Raw genomic sequence first — 20,758 nt, 5'->3', positions numbered from 1 at the left:
AGAGTTTGGGTGTGCTTGTTTTATAGGTTGTTCCCTCCTAGAAAATAAGTGGGAGTGGAAGGGTATTAACCTTAAAAGATTTCTTCATTCTATAAGATGAACAGCTTTCAAGGACAAGATTCTGTTCTCAAATCTGCAGTTGCTGTTATTCCATAAAATTTTGACCATCTCATACAGATATGTTAGATCTTTACTGCCAGCTTAAGGAAACAATTTTCTTCATTAAAGGATGTTTGTCATTGTTTGCTGAAATAGTTTAAATAGCTTAACACTACTACTTTAAATAGCTTTACGTACGACTAAGCTACAGTCCCTACAAGCTCGTTGTTCAGAACTCCAGACTGCAGCTGTTAGAGAAGTTAATATTTTTCAGTGAGCTTGATTTCTTGAATTTTTTGTGTGTTTAGGTTATGTTTTTTATCATGAACCATAAAAACCCAAACAAAAAAACCACTGTTATCACAAAGCAGCTGTTCAACAAGAGCTAACTAATTTCTCCTGACAGGCATGTACCCTGTAGTACCTAATTATCACTTCAGAATGTACTAGACTTTAGACATTCCTGGTTAATGAGAATTCATCACAATGAACTGGTAGGCAAGTGTACCTTGCTTGTTAAAACAGATATCTTTGTTAAAATGTGCAAGAATTTTAATGCCTTATCTGCTGTGTTTGAATTCTGAACAAATGATTAGACAGCAATTTATTTACAGACCTTCCTTAAAAAAAGGCTTGTGAGTTGTTGCAGACTAATTAAATAACATTTCTAGAATACGTACTTCATGTATGTATGAATCTCTGCACATCTCTGAGCTGTAGATTTTTCTGTTCGGAGCTACTGTCTTAGAATCTGTATGTTTTATCTTGATGTTATAAATTGTAAGGAGTGTGGAAAATATTTTGAAGATGTTGGAATGTTTTAAGGTTTCATCAAACCATTAAGTGCTTTTAAAAGCATTAAATACAAAGTATGTATTGCAGTGGGTAGGAATTTATTATAGGACTAAAAGGCTATCTGTAAGTGTATGTTTATGTATATGTGTGTGCACACACACAAGTGTGTTGTTCATAGTGTTTCAGGGAAAAGGGTTTTAACTTATTTTTGCTCCTTCCATCACTATCATTTGATACCACAGTTCTGCTCCTTACTGATAGAGTAATTGGTTGAGAGTGGAATTACTTCTTGGATTTGTATCAGTGAGAGATCAGAATCTGTCCTTGAGGCTTAAATTGCTATTACTTAAACACATCTATCTCTTTGAGTCAGCTATGGTGAATTTTTTTTTACTGATAGTTGAATGGTACACTGTTTGTTGAACAGTGTAGCATCCCCATCAATGACAGATGATGGCAATGTCAGCAGCAGGATAGGAATGTCAGACAATTTTTTGTTGTTGTTGCAAGGCTGTGGTTTCAAATGTGGAAAAATGTGTTGGTAACTTGTGTGTGTGGAGGGAAGGGGGAAATGGAATGTGATACACCTTGGTCATGCAGGTGTATCATGCAGTGTATGAAATAATCATCTTTAAAATGCCTCAGCAGGATTTGTGAGTTGCTCATTATGTAATTTATTTTTACAACAGGTTCCCGTAAAGAATCAGCTCCTCAAGTCCTGCTTCCAGAAGAAGAAAAAATTATTGTAGAAGAAACTAAAAGTAATGGTCAGACTGTTATAGAAGAGAAGTAAGACAATATTTAATGAATGGTGGATTAAACTAGTAAACTTTGCACTTTTCTTCCTCTTCCCATCTCCCATTATAGTACTGTGTGTATGGTGTATTTGTAGTAGGGAACAGAGCAGTTTGGAGTATGCTGCCAGTCCTTTAAGTGCAGTTGGCTTTCATTTAAATTCTTGTAGTCTGGTTTCTTTTTATGTGCTATACAGCTTACTGCTTATGTGGCAAGAAGTGATATATTTCACTTGTTAATAATTTTTCCAAATGCTGTTGGATTTCAATATTAAAATGGTGTCATCTAGTTAGTATATGGCATCATTCCAATTTTTTGGGGTAAGTTGTACGTTGGAAATGAAATACAGTTCTGTTACAGAAAGCTGTAATTCAGAAACCAGTATAGGTCCATATGTGCTTGAGAGGTGTATCTTGTCACAAGCTGGTAACAGGTCCTTGTCTTACTGAGTGTAAATCAGGATAAGAGACTTTTTTAACACAATTTTAAAATTAGCTGTTAGCTGTGGGGTTTTTAATGCATTTCATTTAGTAGTTTTGTTTAATAATAGATTTAGACATGTATTTCTGAAAACTGTTATAACAGGTCATCCTCTTTTTTTTGTTTTAGAAGCCTTGTTGACACAGTATATGCATTAAAGGATGAAGTACAGGAGTTAAGACAGGTTGGTAACTTGCTACAATTATAGCAACAGGGAGAATGGAAAGATGGAAGGCTTATTATAAAAATAAATATGGCTTGTAAGTTGATAAGAATGAACTTGAATTTTGGACTAGATTCACATTTAAAAGTAAAACATACCAATTTGACAAAAAGCACCCTTTGTTGTGGTTGTCATCAGTCCTTGGAGCAGCAACCTTTGAGAATAGCATCAAGTATCCTCTCTCTGAGGTGACTTATTAAGCTCAGTTTCATTTATGTTTGGGTGTTCCAGCTTGTGAAATGTTGAAAGCATTAAGCAAATTCAGTTCTGCTGTATCACCAGCAAAATAAGTTTATAGAAGTAGTATTTGCTCTAGAATTTATCATTTCAGTATTATAAATGTCTGGATCTATTTAGGTCTTCTAGTAACCTGAACACCTCTTACGAATCAGTTCTTAAAACCTCTAATTTCGAGAGATGAGAGTCCTCTTCAGTATCTTATCAAGTGGCCTTTTCTAAATGAGAGCTTCAGGTTAGCTTAGGGTGCTGCTTTGTCGCATGGGGAAATTATGGAGGATCTCACTTGAGTTGCTGGTATGGAAGTTGTAGCTGATGTTTTAAGCTTCTTTTAAGTATACAGATTAGGTGTTTAAAAATCATCTTTTTCTTGTCAGGACACAGAAACTGTTTAAATTATGTTAATGCTGCTGTGCATAGTCATTGCTTAACGTGCAGGCAAAAAGGTGTTGAATTACCCTCTCTCCAATGTGTGAATTTGCTAACTGACCTTAACAGTTCTGGCTCAGGAAGATGGATAAAATCTCCTGTGTTAATGTAAAACAGATTTGTATTCAAATTACTTTAGGTTTTGGGCTATAAACATGAATCCAAATTCTTTGCCCATCTGTAAGCATGCCCAGTGTTTCTAAGGGCATCGTGCATGTTCCTTGAAGTAGGACGCCTGATGTCTTGAATACCTAAATTCTGCTGTTTTCAGCGTAAAAAGCATGTGTATCCCAGGTTTAATGCATATTTGAGTCTTTTTTAAAATACAATTCATGTAATACAAGCAGCAATAATAACCCAGTAATATTCTTGTGGCCTGGTTGCTTTTGCACAAAAGATAAACATGCTGCCTCACTGAGGCCCCACCAATCTCTGTGTGACTCTAAACAAAAAGTTACCTTCTCCTGAACTTCAAGCAGCATCTCTCTTTCTGGCACCTTTCCAAATAGATGGTGTCTTCAGAATCTCACGTCTTCCAAAGCCAAGACCTATTAAAGCCTGAGTTAATTTATCAGGAATCTCAGCTTCAAGGGAGTTACTAGTCTGTTGCTGTTACATTGCTAACTGGAGAAGTGGCAGAAAAAAATCTCTGAGCTGGGAAGGTCCCAAATAACCAAGGGCTTTATGGATAAAGGCTTCTGGGAGTACATAGTGCACTGGATGGTGCAGGCAAAGTGGTATCCCTTCCATAGCAGCTTCTGTGAGTTACTGATAGCTGTTGCTCCACAGGCACTACACTCGAATAGTGCAGTGCTGAATTGGCACTAAATAAATACACAAGTGAAAAGAAATTAAGCCTGTACCCACGAGAAAAGAAAGAAATTTGAGTTTCTCAATAGACTTGAGGAGGGTGTGGAGTTAATGAAGTAGCTGCTGTTGATCTAGAAATGTCTGTAAATGACAGCTGATAGGAGTTCAGTGGGACCCCTGGGTTGCAGACCTGTGCTTGTTAAACACCCATCTTCTTGTCTTGGGGCCTTCATATAATGTTGTCTTATCTTCTGGTTGCTTCCTTACTGTTGCCAGCATCACCTTGGCCTGTGCAGGATTAAACAATGTAAGCATTACTGTGGTTTGGTCAGTGACATCCTTATGGTCCTGTTGTTCAGGGTATTTCAGTATTACCCAGTGGCATTAAATACTGAGAACTGACTCATTAATATACATGTAGAGTGGTGGTGTTCCCTGAAATTCCAGCTCCTCTTAGACTGCTGGTAGTCATCTCCCTGGAATAAAATTGAGTCACAAAACACTTCCCAGAGAACATAATGGTTTTCAAGATACTTCAACTATTTATTTCCTAACGAAGCAAGTTAATTTGCATTAAGTTTTAAGAAGCTTTTTCTGGGATTGTGAAACTAGTTACAATCACAGGAGGCTCTCAGAGGGGATATTTATTCTACTAATTGCTCTATTTCCCTTTTCCATTAACAACAAGTATATTCTACTCTTCATTGATCAGATTTGAGCAGAAGAATTCAAGATTATTGGCCATCTGTTAGTAGCACCTGCATTATAGAGGACCCCTTAGTATAAAAAGAAAATAGCTCAGTTTCCATTTGATTGTTTTAGTTGTGTTGTGTAAAGTTACTGTGTGTAACTCGTGAAATTTTAATAGAAGACTCTGCTTTTGAACAGCTAATAGTAGTCTTACTGAGAAGAGCCTTCAGAATTTGTAATTGACAGCATACGCGTGGTCAGAAAATAGCTGTTAAAAACCAACCAAAACCAAACCAGTAATATTTCTGTTCTATTGAACAGGATAACAAGAAGATGAAGAAATCATTAGAAGAAGAACAAAGAGCTCGCAAGGACTTGGAGAAGCTTGTTAGAAAAGTTCTAAAGAACATGAATGATCCATCTTGGGATGAAACCAACTTATAACTATTTTTTTTTCCTTTTTCCTTCTTCCCTCCCTCCCCTCCTTTTCCTTTCTATTGAAAGACCAGTTGTAAAACTGAGCTGGGAAGCCTTCTGACATTAGTCAGTGTTGCATCAAGAGCACTACAAAACAGGATTTAACTGGATCTAGTGATTTCTTGCTCTGAACATACAGAAACAGTCAAGCCATTTATGGAAGCAATCTGTACTTTTAAGTGTGGAGACCATGGATCCTGAACTCTACTAAACTTAATTTGTTTGCATCTAAATTACCTCATTTTGCAGAAAGTGCAGCACCTGACTAAAAGTCCATGTTTTTCAGTGGCTTTTTAATTAAATATATATTTTTCTTGTAAATATCTGTAATTTTGAATGCATATGTGATTGATGTATCAAGGCTGATGTGTTGGGGTTGTTTTTTTTTTCTCTTGTTACTATAATGGTCACAAGTGTCAGAAGTGACGGCAGTACTGTCTTACCTAAGAAAGGTCAGAGTTCTTTGTGGATAATTATGGACTTGTTCCAAATTACCCACTCATCACACATGCAAATTTAAAACCCTATTTTTCCTGTTGACCACTGTATTTAAATCCTTCACTGTTATTTATGTCTGTGCATACATTTTTAAAGGGTTTACAATTCTTTAAGAACAGTATTAAAATACAGAAAATTGTTTGTTGACAGTAGAAACAATTTTTAACACAACTAATGGCCATGATCTATGGTTCACATACACTTGTTTGGCAGACTAATCTGTTGTGCTTTGGCCACCGAAAGACTGATGTACTTGCCTGCTTTTTATGACTGTGATTTTTAGGTGTTTATGTACTACATTTTCTATTGTTGTGCTTAAACATACAGCTGGCTGGTAATTTAATAGATCATACAGTTTGTTAAAGCAAAAAAAAAATATCAATCTAATCCAGAATTTTGTGAATAAATTGTTGCTATTTATATTTTACAGTCACAGCAATTAAATTGTAGCTAACCTTTGTGCATAAAACACATGGGCTAGGCCAAACTTCATTCAAAGCTTTGGTTTTATACCACTATGTAAGACTCTCTGGAATTCCCAGACTGTGGAAGCAGTCATTCCTTTCCCATGCTGTTTTCTCAGCATGTTGCTGGTTTCTGTCCTACTAGGATTTAAATGGAAACAAATCTGGAAATAAGGTATTTTTTTTAATCATATTGTAATTCATAATTTGCACTGCTGACAAATTTGAAGATACATAAATGAACATTTATTCCCTAGTCTGATAGGTGCAATAACTGCAGTCCTTTCTTGTATTTAAAATAGGAGATGCTACATCACTGCTTCCTTTGGAGCACTTAAAGTACTGATCCCATTAAAGCTCATTGTACGTGTTTCATTGATTTCAGCAAACTTTGGATTAAACTCCAGATAGTGCAATTTTCTAAGGGGTTTTTCTTCAACTGACAGCCTGAAGTGCAGGTATGGCACAGGCCTGAGTCGCACTTTTGGTCATCCTGAGTTTCTAGTGCCCTTTAACTCCTGTGAAGTTTAATGCTCAGACTTGAGCAAATGTTTGTATGAACTTTAATGAGTTGGAGCCAGGATGTTTAGGGTGGTAAGAATTGTCATGCACATTGTGAGTCTCATGAAAAATCTATTTTTAAAAGCTATCCACTTTTCTCAGCCAAGAACAGCTTTTTTTAAATAGGAAAGAATGTCAATGATTACATACTCGAGAAACAATTCTGCGGGAATGGATACTTAAGTTTCTGAATAGACAATTAGTTTCTGATTTTAAAAGCTGAATATAGTCCCAGGTATTTTGTGTTCCCACAATTTAAAAATGTCTTCCTTTAATTCTGAAGGAGGAGACTAGGTAAGCAAACTAAAAATGTCTGCAGTATCAGAGTTACATATATTCACAGAACTTTACATTTATGAAAATTCTTGATACCAAAATATTTTTTCTGTTGTTTGCAGTTGCGTGAAAACGTGGACTGACATTCATATTTATCTTCATATCTAGAAAATACTCTTGCTAAAAGCTAAGTGATACTAAACCTTGCAAATTCATGCCATCTTGTCTAAATTCAGATTTGGGAATACCGATATAATTCGAGTTTTCTAACGCTTTTACTTTCTGACGTTCAGGCTGTTTTTCAAAGCGAATTCTAATTTTCAGTTGAGCACATGTGAAAGGACATTCCAGAGGAAGAAGTATAAAAGAAAAACAGCAGTATTTAGCAAATTTTAACTCAGGAACAGCTTCCATCATCACAGTTTGTTTGACACTATATTCTGAAGAGTGGCATTGCTATGTAAATTTGCTGACTCTTAGTACCTGTGATCATTATGATTTCTGGCAGTACCCCTATACTGACATCTAATGAACATGCCTTAAACACTGGGATTAAGCAGTTGTTGAATACGACCAGGATTTAGGGACTGATTTTATTCAAGGTGGATTGGGATGACTAATTTTTACCAAAAAGAAAAGGAAAAAGGAAAAACCATGTAATCCTGTAGGTAGGTAGCTTTTGCCTCTAGTGCAGAGAACGAGCTTTGGGCTTTTGGGAACCAAGGAGTATCTGGACTTTTTTCTTGGACAATTTGTTATACTGTATATAGATTGTAAATTTCACCATGGACCTTCTGAATTGTTGGAAACTTTATATAAGCATGGATAAATGGGGCACTGTTTATTTAACCTATTAAAGGGTTATTTCTTTGCTCTCATCATTTAGGGATGAGGAGATGAAGCCATTTCTTATCCTATAGATGTGAAGCACTTTCAGTTCTGAACTGTCTAAAATGTAGCATAACATTTCTCTGTACTTGCTGATGTATGTGTCGTGTTTGTCTCACCATGTCATGACATCTGAAAGACTGAACAACTGACTGCCTTTGTACAAACCTTCTTAATGCCAATCATTTAGGGAATTTTAGAGTGTCTGTTTACGGTATTTGTGGAGAGCTCAAGTTTAGGTTAGATGTCACAGTAATATCCTGGTATCGACTACTAAAGTGTTTATGCTACATTGTTGTAATTAAACCATGATTTTTTCCCCTATCCTATGAAGTGTTACATTTCATCTAATATGTGGGCTATGAGGTTAAGAAGGAAAGTTGCTTTCTTTTTCTTTTTTTTTTTTTTTTTGCCTTTCATACAGATAACCTCTGTATTTAAAAGCTGTTACACTATCTTGAAAGGGCTTTTTCATAGTCTTTTATAATAGCTAAATGATGCCCAGAAAACAAAACAAAGTTAGGGTTTCGAGAGGTGAGAAGGAGGATCTTAACTGTCTTGCACTAAGGAATTCTCACTTTCGCTGGCAACCTGACCTGCTAGGGTAATGCAAGACACAGAGGAGATCAAAGTCAGAAGATAATGAAAGCAAGAAAATCAAATTGCTGCATAAATCAAGTAAAATACTTGTCTACATGCATGATTTATCTGGATAGACCTGAAGTTTGTGATAAGTGTGTATCATAGGTGCTATGACCACTGCCCTGTGGAGCCAATTCCAGTGACCAACCACCTTCTTGGTGAAGAACCTTTTCCTAATGTCCTGTCTGATGTTATATGTAGGCCCGGTGAGATTCCCCAAACTATTTTTTTTCTTAGTCAGGGTATCATCAGGTTTTGTTAGATGTGTCTTGCCTGTCAAGCAGCCTATGTTTGCTGTAGACATAGATGAGCAATACAGAAGTAGCATGTTTTTACAGTATTTTTCCAGCAGGGGACTGTGTTAGCTTCTGCTTTGTTAGAAACTACTCACAGTTTCCCTGAATTTGTTAATATTTGTACTTTTGTAGGCTTTTATAACCAACTGTAGCTGGCTTTTTGTATATTTTGGAGCTGCTTTTCAAGCTCCAGGAAATACAGTCTATTAACTTTTTGTCCTGTTGAACAAAAGTAGACAGTCACATTTGAAGGTGTTCACACAGCATTTGACCTAGCCACATATATGGGATTTGTTATGGGGTTTTTTTACCACTTCCCTGTGTCTTGAGTGACTTGCAGCACCTGTGCATTCAGCATCACAAGGGCTCTTTCAGCACAATGTGATGTGGAGGTAACACGGGATCAGGTTTATTGTGAAGTGAAACTAAGCAAGGACTTGGCTTTAGTGATCACTAGCTCGTTTAATCTCAGGCCTTAGTCTAAGGCAGACAATTGCAGAGGAACTTGAGAAACATCACTGCTACAGGACCAGTCTTACAAGCTCCCACAAGAAGTCTTCATTCTGAGATGGAGTTGAGAAAACACTAGGATAGTGCAATGCATGTTCCATCCACTGCACTCTTTCAATACTATCAACTTTAACAAGCGAGATTTCTGCTGGAAATTTAAGATACAGGGCTGTTTTACCTGTGCTGGGAAGGGGAGAGCGCGACATGCTCTTTCCTGGTGGCAGAGAGGGAATGTGGTGACAACCTTGGACTTGAAGCTAAGCATTTGAAAATACAAGTTCAGGAAAGTGACCCTGCTTTTTTATTCCATAATAACAGCAAAGTAAAGACAGCCTGCGAGGCAGCCAGCAGATATACAGAGCCACATCTGAACACTGAGGCAGAAATCATTCTGAAGATCTGGTGGCCAGGGCAGAGACACTTTCCTGCACCTGTACTGACCAACACCCCCAGGTCCTTTTCTGCCGGGCAGCTTTCCAGCCACTCTTCCCCAAGCCTGTAGCATTGCATGGGGTTGTTGTGACCCAAGTGCCAGGACCGTTGTCCTCGTTATTGTTTGGGTCTGCTTGCAGAGCCTCATACCTGTTGTACAAAGGCAGTAGGAAGGTGAGCCAGGCATAAAGGAGGTGTGTCTGCTGTGCATTATCCCACTGCTGCAATGAATCTTGTGACGCATGGATTACAGGATACAATGGGCTCTTGTGCATGTTTAATATTAGTATAAAGGGTTACCCAACTCCTATCCTATAGTGTTGGTGAGGGACCACTACCTGGAGGAGTAGATAGTTTACTTGAGGGGGAAAAAAAACAAAACAGGCATTATCCAAACACGGAGTTCTCAGTCATGGGCTGCCACATCTCCATGTCAAAACTGTGCAGAAGTCTTGCTTCTGAGATACAGCAGTTCACAGACAAGCGGGACACAAAGAACACATCCCGTTTTGCACCTCACTTGCTGAATCAGAGGGCGAGTTGGAGGTGAGCTTTATCTACAGATGTTGCAAGGGAAGAACATTCTTCAGTTTTGAGTGCCTGGGTGTGCACACATAGGCAACATATCTCGAGTTGCTGAGAGTAACTCTTCCTACTCATAGAAGGAAAAGAAGGAAAAAGTGACTATAATGACCAGATTTACTTGTTGTTATTCTGGGAAAGTAATAAAAAATTGATTCAAGAATCTTGGTTATTTAACAGACTTGGTTTCTGGTAGAATGGAGAATATCACTTCTGAGGGCTTGGTGCCCCCCATGGCAGGGGGGTTGGAACTAGATGATCTTAAGGTCCTTTCCAACCCTAACTATTCTATGATTCTATGAAATATTCTCAGGTCTAGTTTTGGGGCTGTAAAACACATTTATAAATGATCAAATGAGTACAGCATACTTGAGTATCTGCTATGGATAGCTGCACAAATCAACACTGCATAATTTGCCTGCTGCAGGTTGTAAAATGGGAAATTCGTTCTGAAAGGACAGAGGAAGCACACAATTTGAAGGGGAAATTCAGTCTAGTCCCTTGAAACAGTTTATCTTGGTGCATGCCTCTTATTCTGAAGACAATGAATACTCACAGCATAAAAATTTTGTGTTCCTTTTCAGTTTGTGGTTTATTGGAATCCATTTAGAAGTGCCTTTAAAACAATGTAGATTAACTGAGTTTTATTAGGAAGCAAATTAAAATAACATTTCAATGCATTTCAATGCATTTCCCACTAGCAGGAAAGCCTTTGATTAGAAGAAAAACGACTCTCCAGCTATTTTGAATAGGCTCCCTGCACTTTAAGAGGGTCAGATTTTATCAGAGCATCTACCATGGAATATTTAACATGAAAAGTTTTGCCTTCTGCAAGGCTGTGGATAAAGACCTCAGATGCATCTGTGTAAGGTGAGAAGCACTCTCATATGGCAGGAGGAAACGTAATTTCTACCTATTCATGACACATATCTTGAAGGCTGGATTCATCTGTATAGCCCTCTGTGGTGTGTGTCAGGAGGCTTCTTCTTGGCAGAGACTCTTTAGAGGCTAGTCTGACCACCCTGTAGCATCAGTGATCCTTCATGCTGCACTCCAAACCAAAAAGATGCCATCAGATGGTTTGCACACAGATAAACTAGGCAGCCTCATGCAAAGGTACTCTGGGGGGGGGGAGCATGACAAAGAAAACGGGGAGCTACGACATGGGGCTGAGCTCTGAGGTGAGAAAACCACAGTGAAAATGCCCGTTCTTATTATCCTGATAGGAGAAGTACTGATGCGAGCTTTTGGCAAGGCAGCGTGTCCTGTGTGCTGTGCATACTGCGAAGAACTGGAGTGTGAAAACAAGTGGGAAGTGACAGACGCGGAGTAGCTTGGCACTGCTCAAAACCTTAACTATCGGGAGAGGCTGGAGTGACAGGCTTTATTTGAGGAAAGGGGGCGAAAACACTGCAACTCAGAAGCATTGTTCCAACTGAGGTGGAAATTTGGGGGTGGCTTTTTGTCCACATAGCAAACTTCATTTTGCTGTTTTATGTAACTACATTACACCTCCTATGTCCATCTGATGGTGTCCATAATGTAACGAAGGACACTGTGTAACCTCATTGAACATTGGCCCACACCATGAGAAAAGAAGGACAGGAGACAGGTCCTAAGCAGCTAGAAAAGCCATTACCCCTAAACTTCAAGCTTTGGTTTTCTCATCTGTGTTAGGTTCCCCCTTTTCTTTTTCCTCTTCATTTCCAGCTGAACCTCTGGCTTTCTGGAAACTCTGTATCATTGCCAACAGAAAGACACCAGGTATGCACCATGAAGAAGCATATTCTTTTATCATGCTTTCTCACAGCTTCCTTCCAGCCAAGGTCTTGGCCTTCCTCTCCAAGTTGTGCAATGTCATTGACCGTGAACTCGCTGTCAGCATTCAGGCAAGATCTCCAAGCTGTCCATGGGGAAACTTTCCCGGTAAGGATAGAAAGTGGTGATGTAGTTTACTCTGCACATTCATGCATTTTGCAGGCAGTAACTGCACACATCGTAACGTATTAAACTACTCAGTGAGCTATTACTTGGTTCCTAAGCAAAAACGTGCTGGTGTGAGGCCGTTCTGCCTCTTGCCTTGACTGTCTTTCAGCAGTTGGAAGTGCTCCGTGATCAGCCTTAATGAGGTAGAACCTGTTTTTATCTTGATTTAAGGAGAATCATTTACAGAGATTTTTGTGTCTAACGAGCATTGGTTTATAGGACAAAACATGTCGAACATGGTTAAAGTCCACCAGGAGGTTCCAAACATGTTCAGATCAGGAGGGAGAATGGGAAGCAGAGGAGCTGGCCGAGTGATTCTATAGTTTTGGTAGGTACCTCAGAAAGGGAAGTAAAAACAGTGTGTGCAGACTTGTAATGAAACATGTAATTGCTTGTCACTCTTGAAACAACTGAAAATAACACGATGGAGCTGGGCTGCATCAGACACTGCTATTTTATGGGGTGCTTGGATGTGGGTGCCTGTGTGGCAGTGGCTGCTGCCCCCAACTGCTGGAGGTTGTGCCAGTGGGCAGCCATAAGGTCATATGGATGTCTGCAGTTTTGCTATACCCCACTTTATAAAGCTAGTAATGCTTTGCCTGTTCAGTTGCCAAGCTCAGGTTTTAGAACAGCTCCCTGACCACTTTGGAATGGTGCTGCTGGACCCCTATTTGGTGTGAAGTAGTGTCACGGATATTTGAAGAACAAAATATACATTAAAAAGTTGAGGAATACTAAGGGAAACCCACTGAGTTACGGATGTCCTCTGCAACTTGAGCAAACGTGACTAGAGCAAAACTGACCTTGCTCACCCAACTCTTGTCACAGACATGCATCCTCTTGTCCCTCGGGCACTTTGTCCCTCCTGCTCACAGCTCAGGGTCTGCTGCTGTTCTCGGACTCTTTCTTCCTTTGATTACTAGCTGTCCACGGCAGAAAGCTCATGGGTTTTGTGCTGGCTGATGTGGTCCCAGGCAACCTCTTTTCTTCAGCTCAATGGCTCCACAACGGCCATTCCTCAGGCAGCTCTGACCAGTTCTGATTGTCTTGAACCCAACTCTTTTTCACATGCTCATGAAAGCCTCTGCTCTGAACGAAGCATTCCCACGGGCTGCTTAGGTGCTGTCCTGGAGCCACAACTCTGGGGATCGCAGGGGGATTGTTTGGATGTGATACTCCAGTTGTTTAAAGGAAAATATTTTAAATTAATTTCACTAAGTGGATATGAAACGAACATGACTGTCCATATTTAGCTGAGATGGAAATGAAAAGCTGTATGAAACAACAACAGAAGAAACCCGTTCCGGACGACGGATCTCTTCCTCAGCCCCTGTTTTGTGAGGGCTTGTTCTCTGGAAGTGCTACCTGTACAGCTGAAAACTGCAAAAAGGGAATACTTGAAGGACACAAGTTGTTAGGCTGAACCTAGCAATTTGCTGTAGCTGAGACTGTTGGACAGGTAAGTATTTGCCTCTCCTCTGCCAAAACTGGGATAGTGAGGCTGAGGGGAATGTGCTAAAGCATACCTGGAATGCAGTGACCGACATCCCTGTGAACTTTATTTCCTGCCAGGCTTTGGAAGATGACTCGAAGTGAGTTATTTTGGAACATAGGCCTTTGAAATAGTGATAGACGGTGCAAGTAGTTGTTTCCTAAGTTGCAGTATGGAAAGCAAACTGCTTTGGATGAAAGTATTTACTTCGCATTTAGATAAGATGAAGAGTAAATGATGTACTTCCATTACGTGAGGCCACAAGGAAAGACACAACCTGTCTGTAGAGAAAAGCACATTTGATGAGAAATAATTCTGAAATGTAAACAGTCAATATCGTCGTGTTTCACTGCAATGTTATACCTATTGTAAATGAGTCATGCCACTATTTTAAACTGTGTTAAAGCAGTAAACAAGATTCACAAGTGTGATGGTACAGCTCAGTCCTGTTACTTGTCAGAAAAATATAAAATAGGCAAAAGCTGAGAGCTTCTGAAATCTGGTGCAATGTATTAGATTTTGAAACATGATGAACAAATAAGGTTCGCAGAACATTTCACCAAACTCTGATTTATCTTTGTTCACTCTATGAGACTTCGCATTGTAAGGAGAGTGTGTGATTTGATGAATAATCCTATATAATGCATTTTTCAGCGTAGGTGAATTTGTAGAAAAGGAAAACTAGATCCAGAGGAACTTGTCATAAATATTACATTACATCTGGAACAAGCACAATCCTAATAAAAGCTGTGCACAGCCATGATGTAGGAGTACAGGCTGGGGGAGTCAGAGGTCTGCTACCCTCTCTTCTCTCATTTATATTTATCCTAACATCATGACGTTTGTGTCCAAAGTAGACAGTGAAAATAAAGAAATGCCTCAGGAATTTAATGTGAGTCTCGAAGGAATGGAGAGCAAGCTGTTAGCAGGGTTTCCTGTTCTCCATGTGAGGGAATTTGATTCTCAGAGCAATCAGAATATCAGTCAGGAGCCACAGAGGAGCACCACTGGTACTGGTGCCTTCAAATGAAACGCTGAAAGCAGTAACAAACTCTGAACTTCAGGGAGGCCTCTTCCCATCCATCTTTTTCCCCCAAATCCGGCAACATCCCACCCGCTGTGCTACGACAGAGAGTCTCTAACAGCGCTGGGCTGAGGAGGAAGCTCTGCTTTCACTGTGGGTTTCTACCCCTCCTTGGCAGGAGAGTAGAGGCTGCAGCGCGCTGAGGGCTCGCGTGTGATGTTCTTACTTCATCCTCTGGTGCAGGGGGACGCGCGGGGAGCCGCGGGGCGCCAGCGGCGGTGGACGGGCTCCTCCTGCTGGCAGCTGCCGCAGGGCAGGGCCGTGCACGGCAGGGCCCCGCCGGGCACGGCAGGGCAGGGCAGGGCAGGGTAGGGCAGGGCGGCCCTCCCGGGACTCATGGGCTGTAGGTTGGGGTCTTTTCCCGTAGGCTTTTATTGCAGTGCAGTATGGGATCCTCTGGGTTCTTTGGATCCCGTGCTAGTTACGTACTCACTGAATGCGGCAGCAATTAAGGAAAGAAGGTTTTAAACAGGACCGTGGCTAAAATCCTCCCAAATAATCTGTTCTGTCAGGAGTTCTTCCTGTTGCTCTGGCATTTTCTTAATTTCCCTCTGTCTGCCTTGTCATGGTTGAACCCCAGCCGGCAGCTCAGCCCCATATGGCCACTTGCTCACTTCCCCCGATGGGATGGGGGAGAGAGTCAGAGGGGTAGAAGTGAGAAAACTCATAGATTGAGATGGAGACAGTTTAATCGGTAAAGCAAAAGCCGTGCACACCAGCAAAGCAAAACAAGGAATTCATTCACCACTTCCCATTGGCAGGCAGGTTCAGGAGTTCAGCCATCTCCAGGTTAGCAGGGCTCATCTGTAACAGTGAAGACAAACACCATCACCCCAAACATTCCTCCTTCTTCCCCCAGCTGTATATGCTGATCATGATACCACATGGTCTGGGATATCCCTCTGGTCAGCTGGGGTCAGCTGTCCTGTCTGTGTCCCCTCCCAGCCTCTTGTGCACCCCCAGCCTGCTCACTGGTGGGGCGAGGGGCACAAAAGGCCTTGACTCTGTGCAAGCGCTGCTCAGCAGTAACTGAAACATCCCTGTGTTGCCAACACGGTTTCCAGCACAGATCCAAAACATAGCCTCACACCAGCTACTAGGAAGAAAATCACCCTAATTGCAGCCAAACCCAGTACAGCCTCCAGATACTTCATGGGCTTGCAGACCCTGTGTCATGCTACAGCCAGCCTCCTGCACCTTCACAGCCAATTTTCCATGGACAATTCTTTTGTTGCTCCTCAGCGCTTGGCAGGTCTGTGTTTTTGTGCAGTGGCTTCTGTCACCAGAGTTGTCATTTTCCCCAAAAGGGGACCCTAATCACTTCTTGCAGGTAGCATCAATCCAGGATAGCTGCGGTATAACAACTGATGCTGGAAAGTACTTGGAACTGGGACTTGGAACAACCTTCCAGTGTTACTAGTGAGGGGCAGAAAACCTGAATCTGTACTGAAGAAATTAAAAAGTCCTTAGAGGCTATGATGTGTCCTATTTCTGCTCAAAGAGGTTTAAGCATCCAAATCCTCTTGGACCTTCAGAAAATTTCCCCAGTGGCCAAGAGAAAGACTGATATTAAGCAGGCTGGTCTTTTAATCCATTCTTCTTCTTTTACTTGGCTTTCCTCCTTAGATTTGCTTCTGGGAAGACAGACATTAAACCCATACCAAGTACATCCCACGCTTAGGCTGGGTTGTGTTGCCAGGTGGACCTTTGCTCAGATTTGCCACAGTTACTAATTTCAGAGCTTGTATTAGAATTAGAGGTGTGACTGTAGCACAGAGGAACAAGCCTGAACTTGACTACCTCATCATCTCTGCCTGGGATCTGATGGTAGGATTAGTTAAAGCAGTACAGCCTGTGGCATGGGCTATGTACATGAATTAAACCATTTGGGCTGGAAGGGACCTCTGGAGGTCCAGCCTCCTGCTCAGTGTGCAGTCAGTTCTGAGTTTGGACCTCGTTTCTCAGGGCTGTGTCCAGTTGGGTCTTAAAAACCCTCAAAGACGTAAAAACTAACCAGAGAACCCAGCGGGCTTGACTGCTGATGCTGCTGGAGGAACTTGTCTCAAAACAGCTGATCAAAGGTAGGCTGGGCAGGTCTCCAAGGCTGCAGTGAAGCTGGCATGGGTCCTAGCTCAAATGATGACATGGTGCTCTCTTCATGTGCTTCACACTGAGCATCAGAGCATGTGCTTCCATACCACAGCTGCATTGTGTACTGAAAGTACTCTGAGGTGGGGGTGCGCCACAATGCCTGTACTTCTGTAACATATATCTCATTTTTTAAATGCTGTGTGAGATAGGGCTAAAGGAAACAGTTGATGTAGAATGGTTCTGACGCTGTCTTTGAGAATTGTTGTGGTACTACTCACTGCTGAACTGGGGAACAGGCTTTCCCTTTCTTCTCGGTGGTTAAGGGGAGGCAGGTATACAGCTCATGCCTGAGGTTCTGGACCACAGACACCTCCAAAGGTGAAGCTGCCAAAGAGCTTCTGTTGAGTCAAAATCCTCTCTTAATTTTTACTGATTAAGGCTGGTGTTTCATTAATATCAGCTCTGCACCTCAGAGGTGTCCCCAGTTGTGGGTTCAATGTGTTTTCTGTTGAAGGCAGTGTCTTGCGTGAGCCCCTACGATGTGCCAGCATACAGCTTTCACCCCATTTTCAGTTTCTGGGGGCTTTTTCCTAGTTGTAATCATTTTGCAATTCTATTTCCACTTCATATTATAAAAAGCTTTCTTGATGAAAATGTTGAACTACTTGTAAATGTACTGAAAATGGTCAGTCGCAGAATTGGTACTTTTCTTTAATCATCTTCTGTAGTACATATTCATTATGTTCCTCCCTTCCTGTCAAAATGAGAGTAAAAATTTCTATTCTATTACACAGACCTGAAATACTAAAATCCTCTAATGTGGATAATTTAAACTTATAACACAGTAAAATATGGAATAATTATATGTTACAAATCGAATCTCAAAATTTCTATTGTGTTCACTCTGTCTTGTGTTCTTCCGGACTATTCAGACTGGCATCAGCAGAAGCCTTCCACTGAGGGGTTTTATGACTTGAAGACTGTGTGGCTATGAATAGTCAATTCTACCTTTATTTTGTTTGCTTCAAACTTCAATTTATTCTAGATACACATTAGAGATTTCACTTCCAGTGATTATGAAGATAATGCACCTTCTTTCAGTGAAATTAAATGAAAAGCTGATGTTAAATTCGCTGCTCTTGTACTCCCTCCTCCCTCTTTTTCTCTATTTTGTAGTTTGTGAACTTCATGTTTATGAAATACATCACCAAAAAGTGCCAGGAGAGGGGTATGTAACCACAGACTGTTCCTTCTATGGGCAAAATAGTTACCTGAAACCTATGCCATGTATTTAAAAAAGATAGATAACATCGTTCAAATCTCAGACTTTGCTTCTAATTTTGGAGTTAATGTCTTTTTGTGGACTGTGTTTATGGTGCTCATGTCTCAGGCAGGATTGGTCTGTGCCTATGAAAGCTTGACACAGTCCTTCTGTTCTCATTTCAAGCTTATCAATGCCCTTATGTCCTCCTGGTGACTGGCATCACGTTGTTGATAGTAAATGAACCAAGAGAGCTTCCTTCAACCATACGGTTAATGTGAGAGGAGAATGTGCAGGAATAATACCCACATTCCAATTAAAATTTATTTAAAGGCTCATCATAAAAACATTCAGGAGAGGCTATGTATGTTAATCTTTGAGAAATCAGCCAATCAGGAGGCAGCTAAAGGCTGACTAGTGTTTCAGTTCTGTCCAAAACTTAAGCTCGTGCTCATAAGTTGACTTGTACTTGCATTTCAGAGGGTTGGTTTCAGCTGCTTCTCATAGAGCCCCAGAACAAGGAGATGTGTTAGAGAAGAGAACAAGATCTTTATGAATAAAGAGGCAGAAATAAACCTACTCAGAAAAATTATAGAAAACAATTGTAAAAATGTAGAGCAGGCATGTTTTCTCCATGAGGGAGAGAAAAATCTGCAAAAGAGCACCTTCAGAGAGAAGCTCTGATTTAGCCAATTTTCCTTTACCTTTTCTATATGGGTTGTGCATGTATGAGATCTGTATTTATGTAATTCTGTGATACTTGAAATACTGTTCTCTTAAAAATCTTATGGTTGAAAATGTGTTTTTCATATAAAAAGGCTATCTGGGCTGACTAACAGGAGAAAGCTAAACCAGATCAGTGTGAGAAGCTTGGATAAATAATAATGAAGAATAAAAATAATGGTGTAATGCCATGGATAGGAAAAGATTTTAAAAACATATATAAAATGAAGACAGTATCTGTGTGGGACTGGATAATGGGATAAGATGAAGCTCAAAAAGGGTAAAATTACTGACTCTTTAGCCTGAAAAGCCGTGTAAGTGAGGAACTCATCTTTGTTCAGCAGATTGTAATTCCAAAGTGGAGAAAAATGTTTCTCATATACAGTTCAGGGTAGTCAAGGAACAGCAGACAAAGTGAACTGCACGGTCGTGTTTTCATCTTCAGATTACAGCATTAAGCTTCCCGTCCCCAATCTGTCCCTTGTATGTTATTTTTTCTCCCCTAATTTCTTTGTGAAACAAGTGAAAAACAAGCATATATGTGCATGCACGTGCTTCAGTATCCTTTTCTGAGAACTGGGTTATTTCATGTTGTGTAAAATTTACTTCTCTTAATTTTCCCATTTATTTTCATTTACTCACTGTCAATGTAGCAGGTTCATGCTGAGTGCAGAGAAGATGGTTTGTGGTATTGCTTCTTCTGGCATAGGGCACCTTTAGCTTGGACTCAGTATGAGGCTTTGCTGAAAGAAATACTGTGCACAGAAAAGGGTATTGTTCTTCACAGAAATCTATCGAGGCTGCTCAGTTTCACATCCTGATTGAATTGGGTGAATAGTTTTGGCCAAAAGAGGGAAAAATACATGACATTTTGTAATGTTTGATTCAAATGACCCCATAATAAACCACTGCAGTGTTTCAGGGTGGGTTTGCAGAGAAGTGCAGGTGTTGCCTGCGCAGGGAGGATGCAGTGGTCTTTTTCTCTCTTATTGTGTGCTAACGCAGCAACTGAGGAATTTGCCAGCTGGTGGGGACACAGGGTTTGAACCTTCCTTGTCCTCATGCAAGTGGGTCTGTAAAGCAGGGATGGGAATCCCATGACCCTTTGCCTTGGCTGTGTAAGTAGACGTAGAACATTGAAATACTTCATATTTTATTTAAATGCTAGTACAAAGATATGCAAGTACTTAATTCCGTTGTGGTAAATGAAATAGCTTTAAGGTGTCTTTGTGATCTTGCCAGTGTTCCACCAGTCAACCAGCCTTTCAAAAATTGGTTTTTCTTCCAAAATGTCATGGCAGTTAAGATAACAATATTATTACTATTTCTAATGATATATTTGGGAGCTTTTTTATTTGGCATCCTACCTTTTAGCATAAACTTTTCATGATTTTTCCTCAACAAGCAAGGCTAAAAAGTATGATTTCGTGGAGGGTTTGAAAGGTAGAATTATCTTTCAGATTGCAGGAAGAATGAAAAAATCTTGTAAGAGCTGAAAGCATGATTTCGCTGCATGTCTGTTTCTGTGTATATCTCAAAGGAACTGGTCACTTCTTTATTTTCTGCTTCAGACAATTCCTCTGTTGCAAGTCAAAGGTGGAAACCAGGCTCTTCATTTAAGGAAAACTAAAAGAAAGTCTCAGCTAAGGGTCTAAACTACTCGTATCTGTTCCAATAGTAGCCTACAAGTATCTCTCACTTGTGAAAAGGGGCACATTTTGGAAGAGAAATGCTGTTCCTGTTATACCTAATATTAATCATGTCACTAAATGTGTGCTGTCTGTGCCACTCCTGCATGTAATCTGCAGTCTGTTGCCATCGTTATTTAAAAGAGGAAGAAATAATGTTAAGGAGTTGGAGATGACAAAGTGTAATTGGTTTTCAGACTACATAAAAGTGCTCATCAGCTTGATAATGCCTGTCCTTGTTGTTTTCAT

General features: G+C 40.3%; 1 protein-coding gene across 5 annotated transcripts in view; it reads left to right on the top strand.

The window, feature by feature from the left end:
• Positions 1-8,046, top strand: part of ARHGEF7 (Rho guanine nucleotide exchange factor 7) — a 123,053-nt gene extending 115,007 nt beyond the window's left edge. For 4 of the 5 annotated variants that reach the window (XM_030477690.1, XM_030477692.2, XM_030477691.1 and 1 more), the window contains 3 exons: positions 1,584-1,683; positions 2,299-2,353; positions 4,880-8,046. In XM_030477690.1, coding sequence (XP_030333550.1) covers positions 1,584-1,683; positions 2,299-2,353; positions 4,880-5,002 — 278 coding nt within the window. In that variant the 3' untranslated portion in view covers positions 5,003-8,046. The remainder of the gene's footprint in view (positions 1-1,583; positions 1,684-2,298; positions 2,354-4,879) is intronic. The other variant, XM_030477689.1, reaches the window with a different exon arrangement.
• The last annotated feature ends 12,712 nt before the right edge of the window (positions 8,047-20,758 follow it).

This window comes from Strigops habroptila, chromosome 2 (genome assembly GCF_004027225.2).
Source record: "Strigops habroptila isolate Jane chromosome 2, bStrHab1.2.pri, whole genome shotgun sequence".
NCBI lineage: Eukaryota > Metazoa > Chordata > Aves > Psittaciformes > Psittacidae > Strigops > Strigops habroptila.
Note: the sequence above shows the minus strand (reverse complement) of the source record. Positions and strands in the feature narration are given on the sequence as shown.